At 35.4% G+C, this 25,322-nt stretch overlaps 1 protein-coding gene across 1 annotated transcript in view; it reads right to left on the bottom strand.

The window, feature by feature from the left end:
* Window positions 1-24,706, bottom strand: part of MRPS9 (mitochondrial ribosomal protein S9) — a 34,837-nt gene extending 10,131 nt beyond the window's left edge. Inside the window, exons 1-5 of the mRNA XM_062601628.1 lie at window positions 24,616-24,706; window positions 17,250-17,429; window positions 8,881-8,943; window positions 8,760-8,790; window positions 6,330-6,409 (exon numbers count right to left, since the gene is read on the bottom strand). Coding sequence (XP_062457612.1) covers window positions 6,330-6,409; window positions 8,760-8,790; window positions 8,881-8,943; window positions 17,250-17,429; window positions 24,616-24,696 — 435 coding nt within the window. The 5' untranslated portion in view covers window positions 24,697-24,706. The remainder of the gene's footprint in view (window positions 1-6,329; window positions 6,410-8,759; window positions 8,791-8,880; window positions 8,944-17,249; window positions 17,430-24,615) is intronic.
* Window positions 24,707-25,322: the final 616 nt, after the last annotated feature.

The following is a 25,322-nucleotide window of genomic DNA, read 5'->3' as shown; positions in this document are numbered from 1 at the left end:
CTGTTTTAGCTCTCCAAATATCTAAAATTCAGAACAGGACAAAACACAGGCAAAACTTCAAGAATCAAAAAATATATAGCCCATTAAAACTAAACAAACAAGAATTAGTACATTTAATATTTTTATATGCAGCTTATATGCTATTTTTCTTTAACAATCTTTGTTGTCTTCATACATACGCTTGCTTAAAACAAGTACTCAAATATTTACAGAAAAGCAACATTTGTATGATCAATGTACTTCTACAACATATTGTATAGTAGTTTTATCTTGACTTCATCAAAATACTGACAAAGTATAAGAGTGAAAAGAAATAATTTAATTTAATTAAAATTTTTCTACATTTATCTAGACTGTTAGCTGTACAAGTGATGTGCATCAGTTAGAAGTCCCTCTCATCCAGGCATGTCCCAAGGGACAGATTTAAGGTTGTAGAGTTACCATAATCAGAGTTTCTGTTCTTTCAAATGTTACAGATGTATTGACTCTGGATTTCAGTACTAATGCTCCTTTTTTTTTTTTTTTTTTTTTTTTTGGGGGGGGGGCATCATAAGAGTTTTCTTAAGGTCTTAGCTATGTATTTTCAAAAAAGGCTAACTGTGACAGTGATTTAAAAGTTTAGAAAAATGGAAATATTTTAAGAGAGGTACTGAAAATATTACAGGAGAGACATTCTTTTAATAAAATATTTTCTCTTTTTCTTCATCTCAATAATTTTCAGACATTATTTTGTTCTAAAACACAAAGTAAAATACTCTTAATTATGACAGTAATTTAAATTAGAAGTTAAATAAGAGCATTTGGAAAAATAATTATAAATAATAATGAAAAAAACAGAATTGTGGTACTTAAGTAAAGTACTTATATTCCAAAGAATTTTCTTCTGTTAACAAGTAAAAATAGAAAGCTTATAATCACTGTCAATTATTTTATTAATATAAAAAGCTACAGTAAAAGCTTCTAAACCTAGTGAGAAACTCGAGTTACAGAATTAGTGGGGACAAGGAAGGATTCATTTTTTCCTTTGTACTACTTAAAAACAGTAAACAGACCATCAGCTAAAAGAAATGTAAGACAGTAGCTTATTGTCAAAAATTAATGACTGAACATAAGTAATACTGTGATTTGCAGTAAGATACAAAGAAGATGTTCCAATTCAGTATTTGTTGAAAAAAACCCACAACCTTTCCCACAGTTATAAGCAACTACTGTTCAAACTGATTTATCTATTAATATAAAAACAAACCCACACATATACTAGAAGTATTTCTACTTAAAGTGTATGAACCAAGAGCAGATTTTTATCTGAGCTACACTCAAAAGCAGTTAAATAGATAAGACAATTCACTAAAAAAGTCTTTCATGCAGGTCAGTAGTGACACTTTTAACTTCAAAGTGAACAAAAGTATTTATGGAATAATTCCACTGTATAAGACCTGAAAGTATAAAACTGTTCACCTTCCCTTGAGACAGTGCAGAAACTCATGCATTACAATAGTATGCCTTCCAGAGATCCTTTATTTTTTGATAGAAATAACTGCATCAGGTAGGAAGTAAAAACCTGTAAGAGTTCACATTTGTTTTACAGTCTACTTATCTTAAGACAGAGAAAACAACATATAAAAGAGCACAACAAATGATAATTTTCAAATATTCCCAAACCTCACAAATTTATCAGCAGATCTCTTACTTTGTAATCTCAGAATATATGGTAGTATTACTTTGGGCAAGATGCACGTCACATCGCAAATAATCCTAACAGCTCATGTCAGACCAGTATGTTAGGCTGCAAAACTTACTTTCTATATATAATACCCACCTCGCTAACATGGTTTGGGTCAGAGGACAGGCTTAACGTGCCTGACATTAAGCCAAATTATGCACTTCCAGTTAGATGCAAGAAAGAATCAGTATGGAAGGTTCTACTCTGGATTATAGTGGGGAGGGAAGAGAAGGAGAAAGAAGGTTTGGGCTGTAGGTCATCTATCTGGAGAGATCTCAACTGGAAGACTTGTCAAATTCCTGTGAGCTCTGCATGTTTCTGGAACTGGATGAAGTCAAATCAGGCATGAGGAAGAGACTGTGGACACTGAGAAGGCTTGCTAGGTAATCAGGAGGGTACTAGGTTAATAGGTCTTAGAAATGTGTATAAAGGGTTTACTCTTTGCTTCTAGCCTTGCAGCTCACCCTCTGGTCTCCATGAGGCATATGGTGCCACCTTCCTACCTGGCAAGAGAAGTCCAATCTGCCTCCTCAGAAACACTCATCATCTTCACTACACTCTGGTGTACATATTTATTCATTAGAGTGGTCAGCAAAGAATATATAAAACAGGAGGCTAACAAAAATACAACTACATCAGTCTTATCAACAAAGAAAAATAAAAGGTAGGAGTCACAGTCGCTAACTTAGCACAAACCGACTGTAGGTGAGTTACTTCTAAACAACAACTGAAATACCTTTAGGTAACATGAAGCAAGTTCAAGGGAGACTTCAGGATTCAGTTACCATGTTCAGGAACTACTGATACAGAGAAGTATCTGAAATGAAGCATGAGTTGCCACCTGCCAGTTTTTAGACTTAGAAATTCATCATCACAGCTACAAAGAAAGGTTTAGAACAGCTAGAACAGTAAGATTTTCCTTAAGATATTCCTTAGGTATTCCTATGGAATACCAAAACTCCACAGTATGTGTAAGTTCTAATAATGTGAACTTCTTGGAATTAAGATGATCTCTTAAATTATTCTAGTTGAATTACTATAGCAATATCCATTCATACAAAATCAAAAAAAAAAAAAATTTTAGACTGGAGATGAAGTCAAGCAACATTAAGAAGTACTGTTTTAAAGTACTTCTAAGTGTATGAGAAATGCTCTTGCTAAATATTCCTGGCAGTAAAAGTGGACTTGCATCTCTCTTATGAGACAAAAGCTTGGTCCTAAGTATTAAAAAAAATTAATGTATGTATTTAATTTTTTTGTATAGAGATGAAGTTGTCAGACTAATGGAACCAATCACATGTGTGAAGTAAAGTACGTGGATGAGTCTTTGCAAAATCAGGAATCATATGCAATGCCCAGTAATTTATCTGACAAATCTTCACTCCCCATAGACTAAAGAAAGCTTCTGAAGAAGCCTGCTTTTTCAAAGCTGGCAGGTGAAGATTTTACTAATCACTTAGAGATTCAATAGTCAAACTCATGAATGTACACATCTGTGTGTCTTGTAAACTCAGCTATTATACAATCAAAATAGCTGATTTCACAAGATTGGCTATGTACTGAAATGCTTTCATTTCTAATAGAGGGATCAAATCTCAGATTTGTACAAGGATGCACCCTTTTAAAAATGAAAAATAATATTCTTTTTTTCCCTCTGTATACAAAAAGGGAAAGAAATTAGCAAGTGGAACTCTAGCAGAACAGATTTTTATGGAAAAAGCCTTGTGTGGTATGTAATTTAATATGATGGTTAAAAAAATACTGCAAAGTCCATGCAATTTTATATCTTATTTTGCCTTTTTGCCTCTTATGTGTTTTTGACTTAAGCATATCTTTTTTTTGTTGTTTTTATTTTTCTAAGAGTTAAAATGTTCTGTTACTTACATTATCTACAACCTCTAGTATTTCTAAAAAGGTATAAGTAAAACAATATAAAGTTTCATGTGCTACACAGAATCATTCGGAGACTACTTTGTCTTGTTCTGCATCGTACAAAAATATGACTTCATTTCTCTTTGAAAAAACTCTAAAGTTAGACAATGATCAAATCTACCATCAGTAAACATTTTACAAATTTTTTTTTGTGCAACACTTGTGTATCAGGAGAGAAATAATTTGTCCTTTTTCCTACAATTAATCTTTATTCAATAGGCAGAGCAAAGACAAAATTGGTAGTATAAAAAGAAACTATCTTTTATAAAAATTAAGTTGATATTCAAGCCAGATATTAACATGTGCATTAGTTGTTATAATACATACGGAAAATATATGCAGTCATTATTTAAATAAATAGTTAATACTATTTATTAGCATTAACTAATGATACTGCGACCAGTTATCTCCCTTGCAATTAATAAAATTCAAGTTCCACATGATTCTATGTAATAATTAATGACATACAAGTTTAAGCTAAATCATGTTTATCCTATTTATTATACCTAATGTAACAATTTAAAGAATATCCTCAAATGGGACTGATTACTTACTGTATTAACACATAACCTTTCTTTTTTCTTAGCCAAATGAATTAGCTCTGAGACTTCAAAATATATTTTCTTCAGTATACATTAGCCTTTCCTAATAAGAGGTTAAAGTAACACAGGTAATTTTATACAAATTTCATCTTTCCTTTAGTTGACTAACTAAAAGATTGTTAAACGCCACTGAACGGATTCAGGTTTATATAATTCTATTTAATGAAGATATTTAGAAACACTCTAAGAACACTCAAGAACTTAAATATCTTATACTAATGAAATTTGTATTTGTCAAACTGCTTTTGTTGAAAGGTGGTTTCTCACAGTGTGGAAACAAGATGCAAACTACTCTTTTAAATTTCCAATGCAATCTTGCATACTCTTTCTAAAGGCTAGGAAGAGCTAAAAATAAACTTATGCTCCTTGTAAAATTTGTAATTTCTTCATTATGATGGAATGCAACAAAACATCTTGCCCTTGGGTTGCTCTGTTTCAGCCAAAACAAATGCAAATGGCTTGTCAGATGACAGCTGTTTGATAAGACTCCTCTACAAGACCTGCATGCTTTACTTTTTTCCGTGAAACTTGGGATGAAAGGCAGAAGGCAGGAAGAGAATTAATGTAGCATACAGTCTAAAGGCAATGCTACAACCGTGATTAAGTAGAAAAGTTAAAAGGCACAGATTTTCCACAGCCTCGCTGCGTGCAACCCATCCGTGTAACAAGTTGACAGGCCTAGCGCATCAGCTCCATCATCCTCTCCGACAGCTAAAACACAGCATTGCATCCCTTTTCAGAGAAAATTTGCGTCTGCACCATGAAGCGTTGTACATTATTTCTTAGCACTGCAGGGGGCTCAAGTCCATATGGAACCTTCACAAATATTACCACAGATCAAACCAGCGGCGTTTCGAGGCAGATTTGACATACCTATTTAAATGAACAGCAGGAGTCCTCAGGCTGCCTCAGGCTGTGCAGGAGAAAACCTCTGTGGAAAGCCTATGCTGCAGCTCCATTACTCAGCAAAGACACACTCTACATTTATCATTCATTTCATTTCTGCCAGGGCAAGAAGCTCATTTGCCCAAGGTCAACAACAAAAAAAGAAGGGAAGTGGGGAGTGGAAGGGTGTGTTTTTATTCTCCAAAAGAAATAAATGCATCTGACAAGCGGGAATTTTATCCTTTGGGTACACAGGACACAAATAAATATCAAATAATTCTAGTAAGAAAAACTACACACAGTAAAACTGTGCAGAGAATTTGGTAACATAAAATTTGTTTTTGGAGAACAGACTAATCACAGAACCAACTTTTCAAGACTATCTAATGAGGAAACAAAATCTGACAGGACTGTCCAATTAAAAATTTCTGCATTCAAAATTAATGCTTTTGTCTTCTGTAAGTATACACAAAAAAATCTGTGTATCTCTCTACAAACTCTTCTAAAGAGGCAGATAATGATTGTGCTGTTGATGGTCAGAGATACGAAATGTCTGTTCATAATTCACATCAAGAATCTGGATCTAGTGATGTTCTGTTAGATAACAGTTTTTGTCATAAAGGTAAACAGATACAGATCCTTTACTCCTGGAACAATTCTGATCATAATAAGCTTTAAGTTTGCATGAACAAAAGTCTCAGGGAAAAAAAAATCAGTTAAGCAGTTTAAATGCTTATTTTCTTCATCCTAAATGTGAGCACAAATAACAATTCCCATAGTTTTGCTCTTTTTAAGAGGAAAAATATTCGCTATTTAACAATGAATTTTCCTAGAACTAGACATTTTTGTTTTATGTGCATTCTCCAGTACTAACCTATGCTACTGACCCAGATGTAGCATATAAGGAAGTGTTCAGACTACGCAAACCCAGTCCCTAGTCTGAACTATAAAATAACCCCAAAATTAAAGCAGGAGCTATAATGTACTTTGTCCTCTTAAATTTGATATAAAAATACCTCTAACAATGGATACTGTGTCATAATGAAAATCTATTACATCTAACTTTGGGTGATGATATTATGCCCTACTGCAAAAATGCTGAGTAAATTCAGGAGCTCCTGAAACACATCTCTAGAATAACACGTGCTTGACTGAGAGCTAGTATTATTTATTACAGACATACTTACATGCATTAATGAATAATATGACTGCTTGCCAGTATAGAAGAGAAAGTGAAACGGTCGGCCATCTTCTCCCCACTGGATTTCTAATGAGAAGTAAGAATAGAAAAGAAAGCAATATATATTCACTAAAAACAAAATCTTGTATTTAATTGCAGTTATAAACTTCTTTTACAACACTGATTACTTTTTTAAAAATCAGAGAACAAAGACTTTTCTTGGGTATTCAAACTGTCTGGAAATCTAATAATTTAGACTACCTTGTTAAAAAACAATCTTGCTCTGCAACTATAATTATTTAATATAGTATTTCTAAATATCTTGTAATATGAGGGAATCCCTTATGTAAATCTTAAACTTTCAAAGACTGTATTGTTGGTGCTATAGATACAGGTATCAGTTTAGAGTAGAAAAAAGTACAAATTAAGAGACATTTGAAATCTGCACGACGACTATGAAAGATGAAAGATTAACAGCTCTATAAAACAAAGTGTTCTAAACCCAGAACAAGTTCCATATTAATATAACATGTCTAAACTAAACTAAGTATTAGTACAATTATGTTTTGGAGATGTAACAATGGTATTCAGAACTTTGGAGATTTTTAGGACATGTTAATGTCTTTGGGATGTTAAAATTTGGAGACCCATGCTGTATTTTAAATAATGAGTTCATTATTAAAACAAACAAACAAACAAAACCCACCAACAATTTCAGGTAATTCAGCATATCTGATCTATTTTTTTCATTAAAACACAGCTTGAGAAGACACCAAAATTCCAATTTAAGAAAAAAAAATGACATTGTAAATAAAAATGTCTTATAAAATGACAAGGTCTTTTCCAAAAAAAAAAGAAAAGAGGAGGAGGAAGTTGACAAAATATAAAATTGAAGGCTTTTTTTTTTTTAACCTAATTGAATTGAAAACAAAATCCCAACCAATTTACAGATTGAAGTTCAAATGAAGCAATCTATATACAGTATAGACAAAGACCAGACTCCAAGAACCTGTCTGATAACCACAAAATGTATTGCATTGGAAAGTTAAAGACAGAATATGGCAGAAACCGTATGGAAAGATGTAAAATTGGCTAAAATAAAAGGAACACTTGGCTTTTAACCACACATCTTACTGACAAAACGTGGATTTCCACCTACGTGGCTGTGAAATTGTATTCAGCTGAAATTACTGTTCAAGGGACATTTTGAAGTATAAATTTAAGTTTTTGTACTGTAGAAGTTCTTAGAGATGTACTGCATAGACAGTTGGACAAAGCTTCCTTAAAAAAAATGGATGATTTACTGAAAGTGTTATTTTCAGATATAAATACAACGATAAACTTTTATACCAATCAGCTCTTACACTTCTCATGATAGAGCTAGCATCTGAAAGGATTCTTTGGTGCTGAAAGCCTGTGCAGTAGTAGCTTAGATCTGCCATAAATCAGCTCTTTTATTCTAAAATTGTATAATTATGATTAACTATCTCTTTCCCTTTTGCCTTCTACTTTCTATTTCACAGTACTGTGAAGTTAGAAATTAATGCATCATACCATCTGAAAGCTGACATCCTAAAATTAGATATAGGTAGCTGACATTCTAAAAATTAGATATAGATAGCTTTCCAAAAGACACACACAGCCCAAAAAACATAAAGCATCAAGTAATTCCCAGGGGGGAAAAAAATAAAGGAGTAGGAGAAAAAAAAAGATTTTGCCAATAATCATGTGTCCATCTAGGACTTGACAGCTCAGAAAACACAGAACTTTCATCTGTATGTTACTAGTTCATACAAATTTCAATCAAAAAAGAACAACAGGTTTTGACCTATATTTTTAATATTCTACATAAAATGAATTGATGATTTTAGTCAAGTTCTCTGCGAGCAACTGTCCAATGTATTGGCATAGCACCACTACAACTGGGACTCCACAAAGTATCACAGGAGCAACACTAAAGACTGCATGATCATAAGAACTGCAGAGTTGGGACTTTCAGGTCACATCTGACGTTATGGGGAGATATTGGGGTGAGTTCCTACTCACATTACCCATATTCTCTCAACAGGAATTTCAAAGCTGCAAGTCTGCTGAGCAATGAAGTTACAAGGGATTTTTTTGGTTAAAAATATTAACAAATACTTTTTGGATATAATAGTCAGCTCTGATGAGAAGCTACAGAATTCAAAAAAAGGTGTCCCAGTGATTTCAACGGATACTGCATGTTATCCTACCCACTGTATTTATTTTTAAACAATCAAAAATATTTATCTACAGTCAGTTCCCAAGACAACTAAAAAGACCACTGGCATTTCACAATCCAGCAGTATTTTTTATCCCAAGACCTAGAATATCAATATCAGGGGCTGTACTGCTCACTTCTACATACATGAAACTGCTATTATAAACTTAGAAATAGAAATCAATAAACACTTACTCCTCTTCTCTGGAAAAATGTCAGTGGGATGCTGTAAATAAACAAACATACATACATCAACAAAATAAAAACATGGCTTAAAATACTGTGCTAAAGTACCCAGAAATGCAAAAACTCCTACCTTCATCATGGGCCTGGCTCGTTTGTCAAATAAGCCAGAAGGAAAGAGATAGGCAATAGCTTTCTGAAAACAAACACAGACATTAAAAACGTACTTTTTCCTGCAAAATAAGCAGCAAAACATACCTTAGACACTTTTCCTACAAAAGCAGCACAACTCATAGACAAACAAATCAATAAGAAAAAACTGCTATGGATCTGCTGTGATAAAAACAAAGCAATTACTTTTCTTAGTAATTTCACATGAAAAATAAAAAGACTTCATTCTGAAGTCTGTGATCTAGTGCACCAAAATAAGTGAACTTTTTTCTTCAAAGTTTAATTTTTACAGTACATATTTATTGCAACTTACCAGAACTGCTCAACTGTAAGTCCCAGCATTCTACAGAATGATTTTCCCTTAAAATTTTAAATGCTGTGACTTCTAAAGAATTCAGACCATTCATCTTTCTGAAAAAATCAGTGCTTGTTAATAATGCCTACTGATAGATTCTGAGAGCGCAAATTTTATTTATTCCTAAGTAAAACAACTAGACACAATATTTGCACATTTGGTACCCAGTTTCCATAGACTTTGTTTCTTCAAGTCTATTAAAAGCAATGCTTGTTGTGGCAGTAGAAGATATTTCATACAGTCTCCATAAGAATTTCATTAACCATTCCATTTGGAAACAACTGTGAAAAACTGAATGTGAATTAATAATAGTTGAGAGAAGAAAGAATCTTAACTGCTCTTTTTCTTTTTTAAAAACATCAATTCTCTCCCTTTGGATAACTAACAGTTTGGCAAAACACAACTTAGAAAAATGTAGGATACTTTTCACTGGGGTTTACCATTATTTTTACAAAATAAAACACAAGGTGTAATGTTTTTACTCAACTAACATCTACTGCTATTCATATGTGAGGTTTAAAGTCAGTATTATTTGCCTCCAGCAAATAAGATAGATATATGAATATTCAAATGCACCCTGGCAAAATGTAAGGCAAAACAGCTTACAAGGTTCTCATAGGTTTTCTATGAGATGTATTTCTCTTCAACATCCTTTTACTTTCCCTTTTCAAAGAAAGTAAAATATAACTTAATAAAGAAAAAAAAACATGTATGAGAACTGTTTCTGCTGGTTTTAAAAGCAGAACAGAAAGAACCATCCAGCAGAAGTCCACAGATACAAGGATGTGGTAAACACAGCCTACTTTGGAGAATGGATACTAGAATTAGAGATAGAAATCTTTAGATTGTACAGTTACATGGACTACCTGAGTAAAACTCACTCTAGTGGTCTTGACTGTATATCCACTAAATAGTAAAAAAAAAAAAAAAAGGGGGGGGGGGAGGAATTACAATAATATCAGAGTTAAAAATCTTAAGAGTAAGGCCTATTTATTGATTGGGTTACCTTAGGGCTATTACTGGCTGATATTTTTTTCCACGGACATGGATTGGTTTGTCAGTGCTTCAACTCATTTAATATGCATGCAGTGTAAAAAGATTTAACCTATTACTTTCATTAATCCCCTACTGGCATTCTGGACAGAAATTCTGAGAATTCAGAAGCAAACAAAAGGCTTAACTTGATTTTATGAAATGGTAATTTTGTTTCTCTTAGTGACTGCTATATTCCCATTTGTTAGTCAATGGGCATTTTATGCATACACACAGTAGGTGAACACCTATTTACGAACAAATGGGGATTAATTATGATGACAATAGAGAAATCTGCTGTGAGCTAAATGATGCTAAACAAACACCTTATATAATAATATATTAAAAGAATTTATTATAAGATGCTGAGATTGACTGTGTGTTTACTTAAGAGGTAGTCTTTATACAAGCATTTCCAGAATCTCAAAACGGTCACTCTATGACACTGAAATCTTAATAAATATCAAATATAATGCTTTATCATTCATAACAAAGAAAATGTCATTTGAGAAGTATTAAGTCTATAAGGTTTATTTTAGACAGCTTGAGTGCATACTCATGCCTCTCATGCTGAAGCATATATAAACCTTACATTAAGCAAGCTTAAAACTGGTTTCAGCTCTCTGCACAACTAGCAAAAGAAAAATAATTCCATGTCATGGGTTTGCAATCTTTTTTGTTCATAAATGGAACAAGACCCTTCCTGCCTTCTCCCTATTTATAAAGCTGTAATCAAGAAGAGGTATTTTTCTTTACAGTCTGCTAGGTGAAGCTGGAAGGTGTAAGTACTAGGAAAACTTTTTCCTGAAATCGTTTAACAATACAAATCTTCAGATTTGAAACACAAGTTTCCTTTCAAGAATCTTCATTAATTAAATCAAAATTCAGTAGAGTGTTAACTGCACACTCTGTATTTTTCTGAACATACAAAAAGCAGATGAAAGTTACTTTATAATTTTATAATCAAGGTTAAATATGAATAGTAAAGTTCCCTGGAAACTTTTGAGGTCTGCAGTTCTGCATTCCAGGAATGCAGAATACGGCCTATATCCTTCTTCTACTCCTTAATTTGAACTGAACCCTGGATGAGAAAGGAAATGTTTTGACAAGTATGACCAAGAATTGCTTTCTTGAGGCCATCATTGGAAATATGCAAGATTCATTCATCTCATTCTAACTTCCACAGATTCTGGATTCTGATTGCTATTTCACAATTCCATTTTCTAAATCACGCTGCTGTCCTTGCCTTTGGGCATCAAATACAACATCTTTCTAAGAAAGAAATATTCATAATTATTTTCAGCATAAATAAACTTAAAAATCCTGGTACTTTATTACACACTAGTATTTCCACAAATTATGTGAACTATCGGGGAAAAATTGAATAGGCTCAGCCTTCTTCTGCAAACAATTTTAGTAACTTTCTTCAAGGATTTAAGGGTGTTTATTTTAAATGTTGTTGTTGATCCACGCAGAAGAAAAATATTCTGTGATTATATTTTTAAAAAATGGCAGATTATAAAGTATACAAGCTAGAATTAACATGATATTTACACCAGACATTTCTTAAATTGAGTTGGTAAACTTAACATTCCTGCAACATAAACTAAAATAAATCTTGCCATATTATCACTTGCTGAGGGATTAGATGATTCAATGTATTGCTACAGGACCACGGTGCCTTTTACTCGCAGTTCTAAGTTTGAATTCAAGCCAGTTGGAAAAACGAGAATAAGTTTCTGCCCCACCAAAAAGCTGTATCTGGTGGTCCTTCAAACAAATTAAAAGCAAAATAACTCATTAAATAATCTGTCTGGAACCAAATTTTGCTGTGCAAATTTGGTATACCTGCCACATTCTCTTTTTCTTCCTTGTATATGTTGTATACTCTGACTTCCAATCCCTTCTGATTCTTGCTCCCTTCCTCCCTACAAAGCAAAGAATCACAGAATTACTTTCTTAAAAGTCAGAGAATCTAGTTCCAAATGAAACACATACAGCTGGGCCAGGCTGTTATGTGTGTTTTCTATTTTTTGTTTGTTTGTGAGAAATTTTAAATTCAGTGCTTTAATTCAAACAGAGTTGACTCTGTGAGTCATACTGGGATAGGGGAGGGAGACTGTGAGCTAGTTCAGTCCTTAAATTATTCTCCATGGGTAGGAGAGTGGTTTGGAAGGGAAAAATCCACCTTGCCTAAGTGTCTTCATGTACTTTTCTTAAATCCACAGCTCAAACACAAACATCTCACTCTAAATTCCGTTGCTTAAATTATGTGTAAAGATAGTGCTGAGCTATCGAAGGAAAACCCAGTGAAGAAAGGTACTTTGCAGAAAATAAAGAGGAAAAAAAAAAACACTCTGAAACCCTCCACCCTGAGATTCCTTTTCAGCAGCACCTTCTTTGCCATACGGATCTAAGTATCAAGCTCATTCCTATTTAAATATACACAAAACGTCAGTCATCAAAACACTAAGCTATGAAGTTACTTTATGCTGTAACATGTTACTTTATGCTGTAACATTTTAAGAGAATTTCTGAAGCTGCTTCAGCTTCTTCTGTTCCTCAGTTTGATCAAACTAGACTCACTTCCCTTCTTACACCTTGCTTCTCTAGGAAATCTCCAGTTCTTGAATTGGATTGCTTAGCCACTGCAGTTTAGTATTTCTCGGTCTGAGCTGTTTCACAGAAGACCTGTTTATACTCCATAAACCATAGCAGCAGTAGTATTCAGATTTCATCATCTAAAACTGAGAATATTTGAGGTAAATTAGAGAATGAATACTAAACAAAAACATACATGAAATGGTAACTTGGAAACAGCGTTTTTATTTAATAAGACAGAAAAGATAAACAAAAAAGAGACATACCTAAGTTTACTCTATCATAAAACAAAATCCTCCTCTAACAACTATCTACTAGAATTTATTGAAACCATCCCATTCTTTGTCATCCATTATCTGAAGCTAAAGTACAATCTGGACAGAAATAAATTTCCATTTTACAGTGAGACACCATTTTAACTCCAATCACTAAAAAAAAAAAAAATGCTATTATAAGCAAAAAGCTCCCTTAACACTGCTAATTACAATATATTAACAAATTAATCATTTTTTTAAAAAATCAGCACCTTGTACAGGGCTTTCAGATAAAAAATATCTCTACTGAGAGAAACAGTCATTATTTCTATTTTCATAGTAACTTTTTAAAACACTGAACAATATTAGTAAGAAAAGGAACTACATACAACAACAGTCAGTTCAAATTAACTTTGATATCGAAGTACGAAAAAATACAGAATGACATAGAATTTAGCTCAATTTGAAAAAAAAAAAAAGTTGAAAAAAGTGTTCTGGCTTCTATCTACTAGTTAAAAAACACTATAAAGATCCAATGATTTATTTTAAGGACAGTGCAGTACATCATACTCTTCTTACAGACAACAGAAATGTATTTTGTTTTGAGTAATGTTTCTGGCATTTCACATAGGTTAACATTCACTTCTAACAGTTTCTGTAGATAAAATTTGAACTTTGTTTAAAAATCAGATGTACTCATTCAGCCATTTTTCAAAGCAAGACAGTGCCACATGTTTTCAATACAGAAGTCTTAATTCATTGGAAGAACCTGCAAAGAGTAAAGCTTTTACCATGTTTATAAAGCATTTTCATAGTGAACAGTCATATTGGTCCTTTTGAAACAAAACATACACAAGTGAAGATATTTTGAAATATTTTGTATTTTGTATTAAAATTATTCAGCTGCATGACAACAATCCATTAGGTCATACAGCAGGTAACAAAAGAAAATGAACATAAAAGTTATTCCAGCTTTTGAATTTTACTGACTCTTTTGGGGAAGAGTACTGCTTTATGATGTGCTCAGATATCTGGAAGAGCATTTAGTGATTGCATAAAAATGAATAATAAAAATACTGACATATAAATAGGTCATGGAGATTAAGATGCTTTTCTTGTATTAATCTTACTTAAGATTTCTGGGCCTTAAAGTAGAATATCACCGAACTGACAGTGGAAAATGAAAGTAGGCTGTTTACTACAACCATAAGTTAAAGTTAAATCACAAAATAAAGGATTACAGAATCAACCAGGGAAATGCACTGGGTCAGGACTGCAATCTCTATTAATTAGGTATCCCAGCTGGGCAGTGGGTATGCAGCTGTTAACTTGATCAATGACTTACCTAAATGTCAACTCTACTGATTCGCTTATAAATTACCAGCAAGTGAGACTAATGTACAGGTGCTAATTTATTTAAACTGTTCTCTGCAGTTCTACATAGCTTTATAAACTGCATCTGGCACCTAATGTTAGCTGTCAGTTGTACTTAGACATGCCTGTCCTAACGACTCTGTTCATTAGAAATGAGCACAAATTATGAAATATTGTGAAAAATGATACATCAAATGGAATGGGCAAAGCAAATCAATTAGAGAAACTTCATACCACATATTCACACATAGGAGAATAAAACATCCCAGCTTCAGAGCAAGGTCTATAATACCAATTAAAAAGCAATTGGTAGACTTCTGCAGAGTTATACATCAATTTGCTGGATTTTTTTCCCCCAGAAATATAGTTGTAATACACAGCTTAACTTTTCATTCCTAAATAAAAGCATCAGTAAGAGGCAATTCTGCTTCCACAACATCCAGAAGAAGGATTAACAAGTAAGTCAACTTATTTTCCTCTTTAATAAAAGCTAAACCTTGTGAAGTTTTAAACTACACCTAAAACTCTAGTGACGGACAGAATCCTGATGTCTACTTTTGAAATACACTGCACAGACTGATTAACAGTGGAAGACATGGAAGTATATAAGCAGTCATCAGAAAGAATTATTACTGTTCAAAATGTAAAGCTTGATAATTCTCTTGCCAGTGCTTAAGCAGCTTTTATATTTTTATAACAGAAATTTAATTATGCATAGCAGACACTATTATGCACTGTAAGTATTTTCAAAACCTGATGGAACATGAACAAATTAAACCTGTACCATCGATACTTGGTATCACTAAATAAAACACTATTCTTTTGGCTCCATTTCTCCATCTTTTCAGAAATAAAATTTGCAAAGAGATTCCAAAGATGTCATCTGCATTGCATTTGTAAAAGCTAATTTTCAGAACGAATTTACTTTTACTAACAATGGAGCTCAGTTATTCTGTGAAAATTACCATAGCAATGTGGGATCATAAAGGAGAACCCCCTTCCCACATATGGTCATTTTCTACTTTTCGAGATCTTACTGTCTGTAGGCCTTCCCACTGGACTCAATCGAGGGAATGAAGTCAGAATGCAGGTGGATGCACTCTATTATTGTTTAAACTTTCGAGAAAATTAACCTATTAGCCTAAATATTAAAATTAACCTAAATATTATACTGCAAGAATTGTACTAACATGGGAGTTTTTTGATGACTGGTCCATGCATGAACACTTTACAAGAAAGTGACCAAATAAGTTAAGCTTCATTAACGGAAAGAAAAGAAAAACTATCTGAAAATCACAGAGAAATAAAATTTTATAGCCTCTAAAGAGAGAAGAAAGATAACAAACAGACTGCTCTTACTGCTGTCACACATGCCCCAATGTGCACTTTTGACAAGACCTTATCCAGTCTCTGAAACTAAAAGGGTTTCAGTGGCACTTGTCTGCAGAAGACAAGAGCAAAATCCTATCTACCTACAACTCTGAATGAAAGCAATCATAGTATCAGTGCATAGCTCTGTATGCATAAAGCTTGATTTTCTATGGATTTGAGACTTGAAGTCAAGCTTCCATTATGGACTTCCTGGTATCTGATAAGACTCACGATTCATTTCAGTGTTTTTCTCAGCAGGTCATTATAGTGTCTCTCTTCTCTACTTTACCGTCCATTTTCAGAGAAGTTTAAGAACCTAGGTTTAAAGCCTCGGCTGAAATGGCCTGCATCACCACCCACAGATGTAGGTATCTTTCTCTGCTTAAGTATGTTGTCAAGATCTCTTACGTGGACACAGCTATGCTATAAAATTCTGCCACATAGAGGTGACAAAACTATGCTAGCAAAACAATGCCCTCCCTCTGGGCAAACTAAACTATGCACTTTTCTCTTTTGGCACATACTACATTAATACCCTAAGGGCCTTGCTGATATACTGAGCTGCCATGGATAGAGTAATAGTGTTTCTGCAAAACAGAAAAAGCTTCAGGCATGAAACTGCACACAACTTCAAAAGTTACCAAATGTCATTTCTCCCTCCTATCTCTGATGTATGACAAAATAAGATAAAAATGACAGAAATGAAGACATGGTGGGACATTAAAAGAATCTAAGGGAGAAAAAAAAAAACATTTTTTCATGTGAGACACTGCCTATCTATACGTAAGCTTAGATGATACAGAGAAAGAGGAGGGAACCCATCTGTCAGTTGTCAGAGGAAATGGCAATAAAATAGTATGTTTGAAGCTACAGGTACAAACTTAAATTCAGTTCTATATTTGAATCTCTAAGCTAAGCTAGTGTGTTGTTTGTAAAACATTAATAAAATTTATCTTACCAGCAACCACGGTATCATAAAAGAAAACCTCACCTAAATATACACAGCAGGTCAACCTGTGGGTAAACGTTTCCAACTGCTACATAAACCTTTACAGTGCCTCTTATAACCTCAGATCAAGGGGATTATCCATCAGTACTTTTAAAACAACCTGCTGTGCTTTAGCAAGATATGGTATACAGTTCTATACTGTGATGCCTGACCTCACATGGTAGCAGGGGTAGAATCTCTATTCACAATGTTTGCAACACATACTAGTATTCTTTCCTATTCTGACAGTTTGATTAAAATTCACAGAGAGCTGAGGGGCTCATGCTGAAGTAAAGTGCTTTCAATATCTGAAACTCTACAGTAAATTACTTTTCCAACAGAGCAACTGTACTTACATCAATATCCTCTTGGGTAAAAGTTTCTGGATCTTCTCCCATCATGTTGGCTAAATGTCTCTTTCCTAAGTTGAACTCTTCAATCTGTTTTTTAATAAATGCTTCTGTGTACTTTTCAGGTCCTGAGGCTGCTACATTTTTCCTCTGCACTACTGTAGTGGTATAGATCAGCCTTAATGTCTAACAAAAAAAAAAAAAAAAATAAAAAGAGGACAAGATTTATTTTATATTTTTGGCACAGTGAGCTCTAAATAAAATGCACAGTGTAACAAGCCTTGCATACCTATAACGAGATGCAATGTATTATTTTAATAAGTTAAAAAAGTTAGTCATACTCATGAAACCACTTTTTTCCAGTTGCATAACACCCATGAACTGAGAGACAAATTCTAAAAGTTGAACACTTTTGCACATTAAAACTGATTCTGAGCAATTGATTTTCTTCTTATTGAACATATTTGTATTTTTGCACAGAGATTTTAAGCTGCTGTGTTTTTTTCTTTTTTAAAGCAAGATATAGCTGACAGAGAATAACACAGTGTTATACACTAGAACATCCAGCAAAAGCAAAACACGACACTGATCAACAGATGCACAGTCTTAATAAATAAATAAGAGATCTATCAGCACCTAAGCAGTTTTTATATTTACAAAAACAGAATCTCATAATGAAATATGAAAAGAACCTGTGGGGTAGCTGTTTAATGGCTTACAGAATCACATGGGTGCCCTGTGTTTGCATCAACACTGCTAAAGGCTCTGCTCCTTCCTTGTCTGCAGTGCCAGAATGGTTCTTAAGCTATTTAACTATTTCAAGTAAAACTATTAGAAAACTAAGGCAATTCTTATCAACAAATATGTCTAAACATTGTTCCAGTTCAGAACTCATAACATAGGAGATGTTTATCTTTTGACTTTTGTGATACAGATTTGTCATTCTTTTATCAAGATTATCAGCAGTTAAGATAACTAATTTCAATCAAGCTCTCTGCAAGGGAAACCAGAGACAGAACTGACAGAGCTATAATGCCCCAGTTCTGGCCTAGTACTATTTTTAATGCACTTTTTTTTCTCTCCAATTTCTCTCCAATGTTAGCATTAACAAAGTCCTCTGTAACTTAATTATTCCATGAACTGACTGGAGAGCTGACTATTTGGTCTTCTTGGGGTGGGAGCAATATATATTTGTGTGTGGGCATGTGTATGCATATATATATAGATAGATAGATGCACATACATATTACACACACACACACACACACACACACATATATAAAACAACCAAAAAAGTATGGGGGATAGAAAAAAGCATAGAAAGAGAACAACTTCTGAAAAAGAAAAAAAACAAAAACAAAAAAAGCCAAGTTTTGGTCTCCAGATAATACTCATTCAAGTAAAATATTTCTCTCCAACCTGTTCAATGTGATATAGTTTGAGTTTATGATCAGACAGTGCAATTACACAGGCAGAGGATATCTCACAGCTCACCACTGCCAGCAGAGCAGAGGGCCAGCTTCCCCTATTCTTTCTCCTACCACTTTCACTCACCTTTTGTCAGCTTTGGCACTCAGACACTTCTTCAAACCACCTCAGCTGCCTAAATTTGGCAGAACACTAACTTCTGCTTTCTCCCAAAGAGCAGGTAGTTCTCCACTGAGCTAGCAAGTCAAGGCAATTCAGAAAAGGCTCTGACAAGGGCCAGGGCTGCCATGAGAAGGCAGCAGAACCAAACAATCAGAAGCAAGAAGAAAAAAAAAAAGAAGATAAAAGGGGAAAAAAAGAGAGAGAGAAAAAAGAGAGAGAGAAAAAAAAGAGGAGTTCCCTCTCTATTTCTTTTGGAAAATTATTAAATTGCCCCATCTGCTCCTGGAACTGCAATCTACCACTGCCTGAACATCTGAAGTCCAAACACATACAGAGGAAAGTGGACTAGTTAGCAGTCTTATCAAGAGGGACAGAACAAAGCCAGCATCCGAAATAATTAAAAGCCATGTGAGTCGCAGGAACAGCCTCTCTAGACCACAATTTAAACATGCTAACTATTTTGAAGAACGTCACCATTCTGAGTTAAAATAATAAGAATAGCTCAAAATACTAACTTTCTGTAACTAACAGAAGTACAGCTCTAGTATTCAAAGTTGATTATAACCATGATGACATGAACACAAACAGATGCTGTCTCATCAAAATAAGATTATATGCACATTTGTAAAATAGGAACAAAAGAAAGCAGATTCAGCTTACACCTTCTGTTAATAACATGGTGAAACCACAGATAATCATTGAATCATCCTGATACACATCTTCTCCGTTGCACACTGCTTTGCAGTGCAGACTTACAAAAACGCATTTTTAAAGATACAATAATCATCACTGGATTATGCTTTAATGACAAGATGGTACAAAACGGTCACACTAAATGGAAAAGAAAAGTCTAACCACTTTCATATTTATCCTCCATGACTGGAATAAATTAGCAAAATTCTCATGAGTTAACTTGCACAAATTTCTCCTGTGATTAGAAGCTTTGGGTGTTCTGCATTATTACACAGTCAAATCCTATATGAATAGGAAATGAAACACAGTCACAGCTTTTCTTGTATTTTCACAGAATACTGTTGGTTTTCTGGACATCTGGCAGCTAAGACTAGACTGGCCCAACCCATCCAATTTACTACACATATGTAAAACTATTCATGAGCAATTTATCTGTCTACGACTGTCTCAGGCTTCAACATACAAAAATCTAACAACTTTACTTAAAATTTCAATTTGGAATAAAGACTACCTAACCCTTTCTTAAACCTATGTACAGCATTTGCTTGTGCTGCAGAATAGGTCCTCTAAATTCAATCAGGCTTGATGTAAAAAGTAAAATAATATAAATAAGGCTGCACAAGTTGAAAAGAACTAAAAACCCCTCTACATTTTTATAACCTGACATAGATGAAACCATGATTCCCTCCCACTAAGGCAGAAAATTAATCAATACATCAGAAATTTAAGCAATACCTCTGCCAAAAAAGGTTTAAAGACAGCTCTGGAATTTGGTGCTTAAGATGCTGGTGTTGCTTGGTTTTCTCCATAGCTTGTACATATCATATGGAATACTAACCCTGGTTTGCCTGGTTTGCTCCTTTTCTTAAATTTATGTTTTCTGTGAGCTTATATTTACATAAAATGAATTTTAAAAAATAATAAAATCTTAAAACTGCAGTTTTCACCAGCAAATCTCTGGTGATTTCCTTAGAGTAAGGAATGTAGACTTATCTCTAAATATTCCTTATTCTTCTCTCCTGGATACTCTCCAGGAAAGAATTCTGTCTTCCTTGTTTTAATAGTAACTAATTATTTGTAATTCTTCTTAATGAACATATGATTCCTTATTACTGGGCCCAAAATTGCTTTCTCTCCACTATGCTTTAGACAGGATACTTTAAGAAGATTGCTTTCATCTTATTCCTTATTTCCATTGTAATTTTCTCATTTTTGTCCTCCTTCCTTCAAGCTATTCATATTCTTCCCTAGTTTCAATTCGTCACTATTCAAAAGTCCCTGGACACCTAAACTGTTCATAATTAGAAAACAGCCTCTTATGCAAATTAATATCTATTGTATTGGGTACCTCTTCTGGGATTTCACGGGTACTATTTCATGGGTGGTGTAGGCAAGAGCTGCAAAGCAGAGCCAAATGCTTCTGGCATTTCAGCTGAACAAGAAAGCACACTCTGCTTTCCAGAGGAAACCACAGAGGTTTTGCATTCACCTATTACACATTTCATGAAGCAATATTACAGACAGCAGCGTCTCCATATTTTAAACAATAATGGAGACTAACAGTACTCCTGAAATAATATTGTTCCACAAGCATGGGGGAGAAAGGAACAGCTTACTTCTGGATAAAACTGCCAAGAATTATCACCCCTCCCCCCCAGCAATAACATAGCATTAAAAATATTTGGCAAACCCTGACTTTCCAGTGAGATAAAAACTTTACAGAAAATCAGCTAACGTAAAAAAATGCCTCAAAAAGACTAGGTGCTTTCAGACAATTTCAAGTTTTCTGGACTATTTTCTCCCCAAGAAGAGAAAACACTTAGGACCTGTTTGCTTACTCATGTCTCAACAATTTTACTTTACTGGTGTGAAATTGGTGTAAAAGCAATGCATATCATTAATAACAAAGTATCAAGTTTCTTGTACTTTTGGAATGGGGAGAAAAGGGATGCACAGACAGGGAAGACTTGAATTCAAGAGATACAGCTATCAAGAGAGGCTGGAGGAGGCACCAACTTATGCAACGTGCATACAGCTGTAGATATTTTCATGTTTCTTCTGTGCTCTAAGCTTGGCAGGCTTCAACCACCTCCTTTTCCAAAACCATGCAGCGCACTACTAGGTGTGTGCTAAGACGTTATCTTTGCAATAGAACTTAATCAGAAGATGCAGAGCTGTATAACCACACCAACATGCAGGACTGGAGATGCCTTGCGTCCATCAGCTTATATTATGGATATAGCTAGTGCTGCAGAACCAAGCAGACAAATAGCAGTCCTTTTGTTATTTTAATGTACAAGAAAAACCATACATTATGTAAATATCATACAAAATGTAAATGCTCAAAACAATTCTGAGTTTCGAAAAAGGTTGTTCAACATCTAAGCTTTTGTCTTTCTAGTGCAAAATTTTTAATGTGTTTTAACTGATTTATTTAAATACAATATTTACATGATCTCAGTTTTCAGCTGGCCTATGAATTAATTACGTGGATCAGTATCAGGTTAATGTTTTAATAAGTATTTTGTAAAACACAACAGAAAGCATCACAAGGTGTGATCAGCAAAAAAAGTGTGATTTTCTATTACTTTTCATATCAGATATGCCAAAGTATTTCATTAGAAGAAACTTTTACTCAAGCTGAATTATTTCCTGAGAAGTAATTGCAAAACTAGTATTTTCCCACACAGAAAGTCTACTTTCTGTGTTTATTCAACCAAATCTACATACATTAGATTTTAGATTTCTACGCTATAAAAATATGAGACAGCTCCAAACATATAGATATACTGCAAGTGTCAGACTTGCATAATGGGTAACAGTATTTAGATCTGGTTGTTTCAAGGCACAAGTTATCAAATACTAACAGGCTCTTCAACTCTACCTTAGTTACGCACTGCAAAAAAAGCCACTTCCTTCCACACATGTAGGTCTGGAAGGCTGTCAGGAGTGAAAAGTGGTATCACTCTCTGATGCCAGCACATACACCATCCACAGCGATTTAGATAAGGCAGTAGACCTAGCTAAACGCAATAGCTCACATGGTACTCTTCTGTTGAGAAGAATGCTACGCAACCACCACAAAAATGATAGACAGTAACTGAGTTAGAGCATACATTTTCTTTATAAATTGGGCTAAATGTCTAATTGTGTTTTGCTTATTAGAAGGACATGAAAAAGACCTATTGATCAGTCAAAGCTCAGAGAACTGGAATTACAGAGTTTTTCTTCCATCTCCTCTCTCAACACAAGAAATTTTCAAATATAGGAAAAGTCAACAAGAAATTAAACTATTTTCCATACTAAGATGAATGAGAAACAATGATTTAAATTCCAGCTAGGAATATTTAGAATATGCATCACAAAGAAGTTCTCTAACAGTAAGGACAGGTAGACCACTTAACATAAGAAATCGTTATAGCAGGCCAGAAAGGGCTATCAGCTTAGTATCTTGTCCTTCAGCTAAGCAACAAAGACAGGAAAAACAAGTAGTAATATTTATCCAGGACACTTCCCCAGTCTCCAACAACCTGCAGTTCAAAGACATCTTGATATCTTGTATTTAGCCATCCTCAGCGGAATTTTCTTAAGTTTGATTTTCTTTGTACGCACATAAATGATTAGTATCCACAATATTCTCACAACAGTTCCGCAGATTAACTACATTTCATGTGAAAAAAAATCTCTCTTAGTTTCCTGTGCCCTGCCTCCCATTAGTTCCTTTCATATCCCTTAGTTCACAGACAGTTAGAAATACGAAGATTCATATATAGCTACAGGCTTAAGTATATATCCTGCCTTTTGGGGATAAAAGGGGCAGATGAATGATCTCTCTTCCAGCCCTGTTTTGATACTATTTCCCCAATTATGATAGAAAAAGATTTCAGGTCAAATTCAAGCAGGTGTCTGATCAGAAAAATTAAGTTACTGTCATAACTGAATCTTTGATATAGGATAATAAAAGCCAAACAAGATGCTTAAATTGAGGACTACATCACGCATTACATTTTCAACCTTACTCTCTTTTTCATTCTTTGCACAACTTAAGCTTGTGAATTTCTGACTGCTTCATAAAAACTACCCACACGGACACAAGGTCTTTATCCTGAATGAGTAAATCTAACATTGGAAAGAAAAAAAAATAAACAGTTCAATTTACTCCTTCCAGTATTACCTTTTGTTTACCTAATGCATTTATCTTCTGCTACCCCATAGTCAGGCACTGAAAAGTTCTTCAGCCCCTACTATCCTAAATTAACTTGTAACTTCAAAATATTGACAGCTTGCCTTTATATACATTTGTTGGTCACAGATTAATATATAGGTACACCAAAGAGCCCAGACACAGTGGTTGTCACTTCAACACTGACAGAAGTTAAGCTATTTAATGAACTGGTACTCTGCTGATGACTAGTGTCTCTCAAAATAAGCAGGTAATTCTGTTCAATCGGAAATTGTTGCGCTCGTGGAGAACATTTCTCTCTCCGTTGTAGAAATCAAGAGATTTCGTTATCTACCAAACAAATACAATTCAAGACAACCAACCTTAAAAATTACTGTTTATTCAGGAATCTCCAAGTACTGCACACGTTTGGGGCCTTGCTCTATATGTTAGCTCTCCTAATTCTAGTAATATATACAAAAATAGGCCTTAACTACATAGAAACATTAAGAAAGAATAACTAGGTTAACTGTAGGCCTGACTTTAAAGTGGCTGGCTTAAACCTGTGCTAAGCACACATGGGTTTACGCTGGGTCTGTTCTTCCCAGTAAATGCATCTCGGGAGTTACTGAGAGGCAAAAGCATGCAAGTCCCGCAATGCCACAGCTGAAGCAGGCCATGCAGAGCCAGTGAGCAGCACAAAACCTTGGCACAGCTGCGGGCCTGCAGCAGCCCGCTGGCAGGAGGCTTCTCCGACATAAGAGCAGCGTCACCTCACGTCCCCCCCTCCTCCCCGCACCCGCCCAGCCGCGCCTCCACAGGCCGCTCCGGCCCGGCCCGAGCCGGGCTCGCCTCCCCCGCTTCGCTCCCCTCGGGAGCCAGTCGATCGGCGCGGCAGGGAAGGGCCCGGCCCGGCCCGGCTCTCACCTGCGCGCGCGGCCCGTCCCGCGCCGCCGCGCTCCAACGGCCGCCCAGGCGCAGCACGCGCCCAACGGCCACCGCCGCCATGCCCGCGGCACCCCGCGCCGGCCGCCAGGCGGGAGGGCGCAGCGCGGCGCAGCGCCGGGCCCGGGCGCCGCCGATTGGCGGGTGGGGCCGGGAGGGGCGGGGCCTGCCCCGCGCCTGCGCGTTGTCCCGCTGCGCGGCGTCGCTCGCGTTGCCGTGAGGCGGAAGGGTCGTTAGTGGCGGGAGCCTGTCGCGGCCCTCCTCAACGCCGCCCCCGAGCACGGCCCGGCCCCGGGTGGCGGGAGGGCGGAGGGGCGCGCTGCGGCCGGCCCGGCCCGGCACTCTCTGCCGACGGCCATTTTCTCTCCGTTGGTCACGGCAGAGCGCGCTCGCTGTTGTTACCTGCGTGTAGGTGTTTAAGGTGAAAACCTGGTGTCTGAGGGTGCTGCCCTCAGTTTACTGGCATTTCAGCCATGGGAGGCTGGGTTTACTGTCAGTTCTGGCAAAGGGGTGATAGGTGTGGTTTTGCTTAAAAAAAAAAAAAAAAAAAAAAAAAAGCTCCTTACAGTGCTGAAGGTGATACACAGCATAATTATGAAAGGCATTTGTACAGCAGGTACCGTAGTTAGCATTTTTCTTTGGAAAATGGAAGTTAAATTACATTTTTGAGGGTTAGGTTTAGCTCAGCT

This window comes from Rhea pennata, chromosome 1 (genome assembly GCF_028389875.1).
Source record: "Rhea pennata isolate bPtePen1 chromosome 1, bPtePen1.pri, whole genome shotgun sequence".
Classification (NCBI taxonomy): Eukaryota; Metazoa; Chordata; class Aves; order Rheiformes; family Rheidae; genus Rhea; species Rhea pennata.
This window is presented reverse-complemented; position numbering and strand designations above follow the sequence as displayed.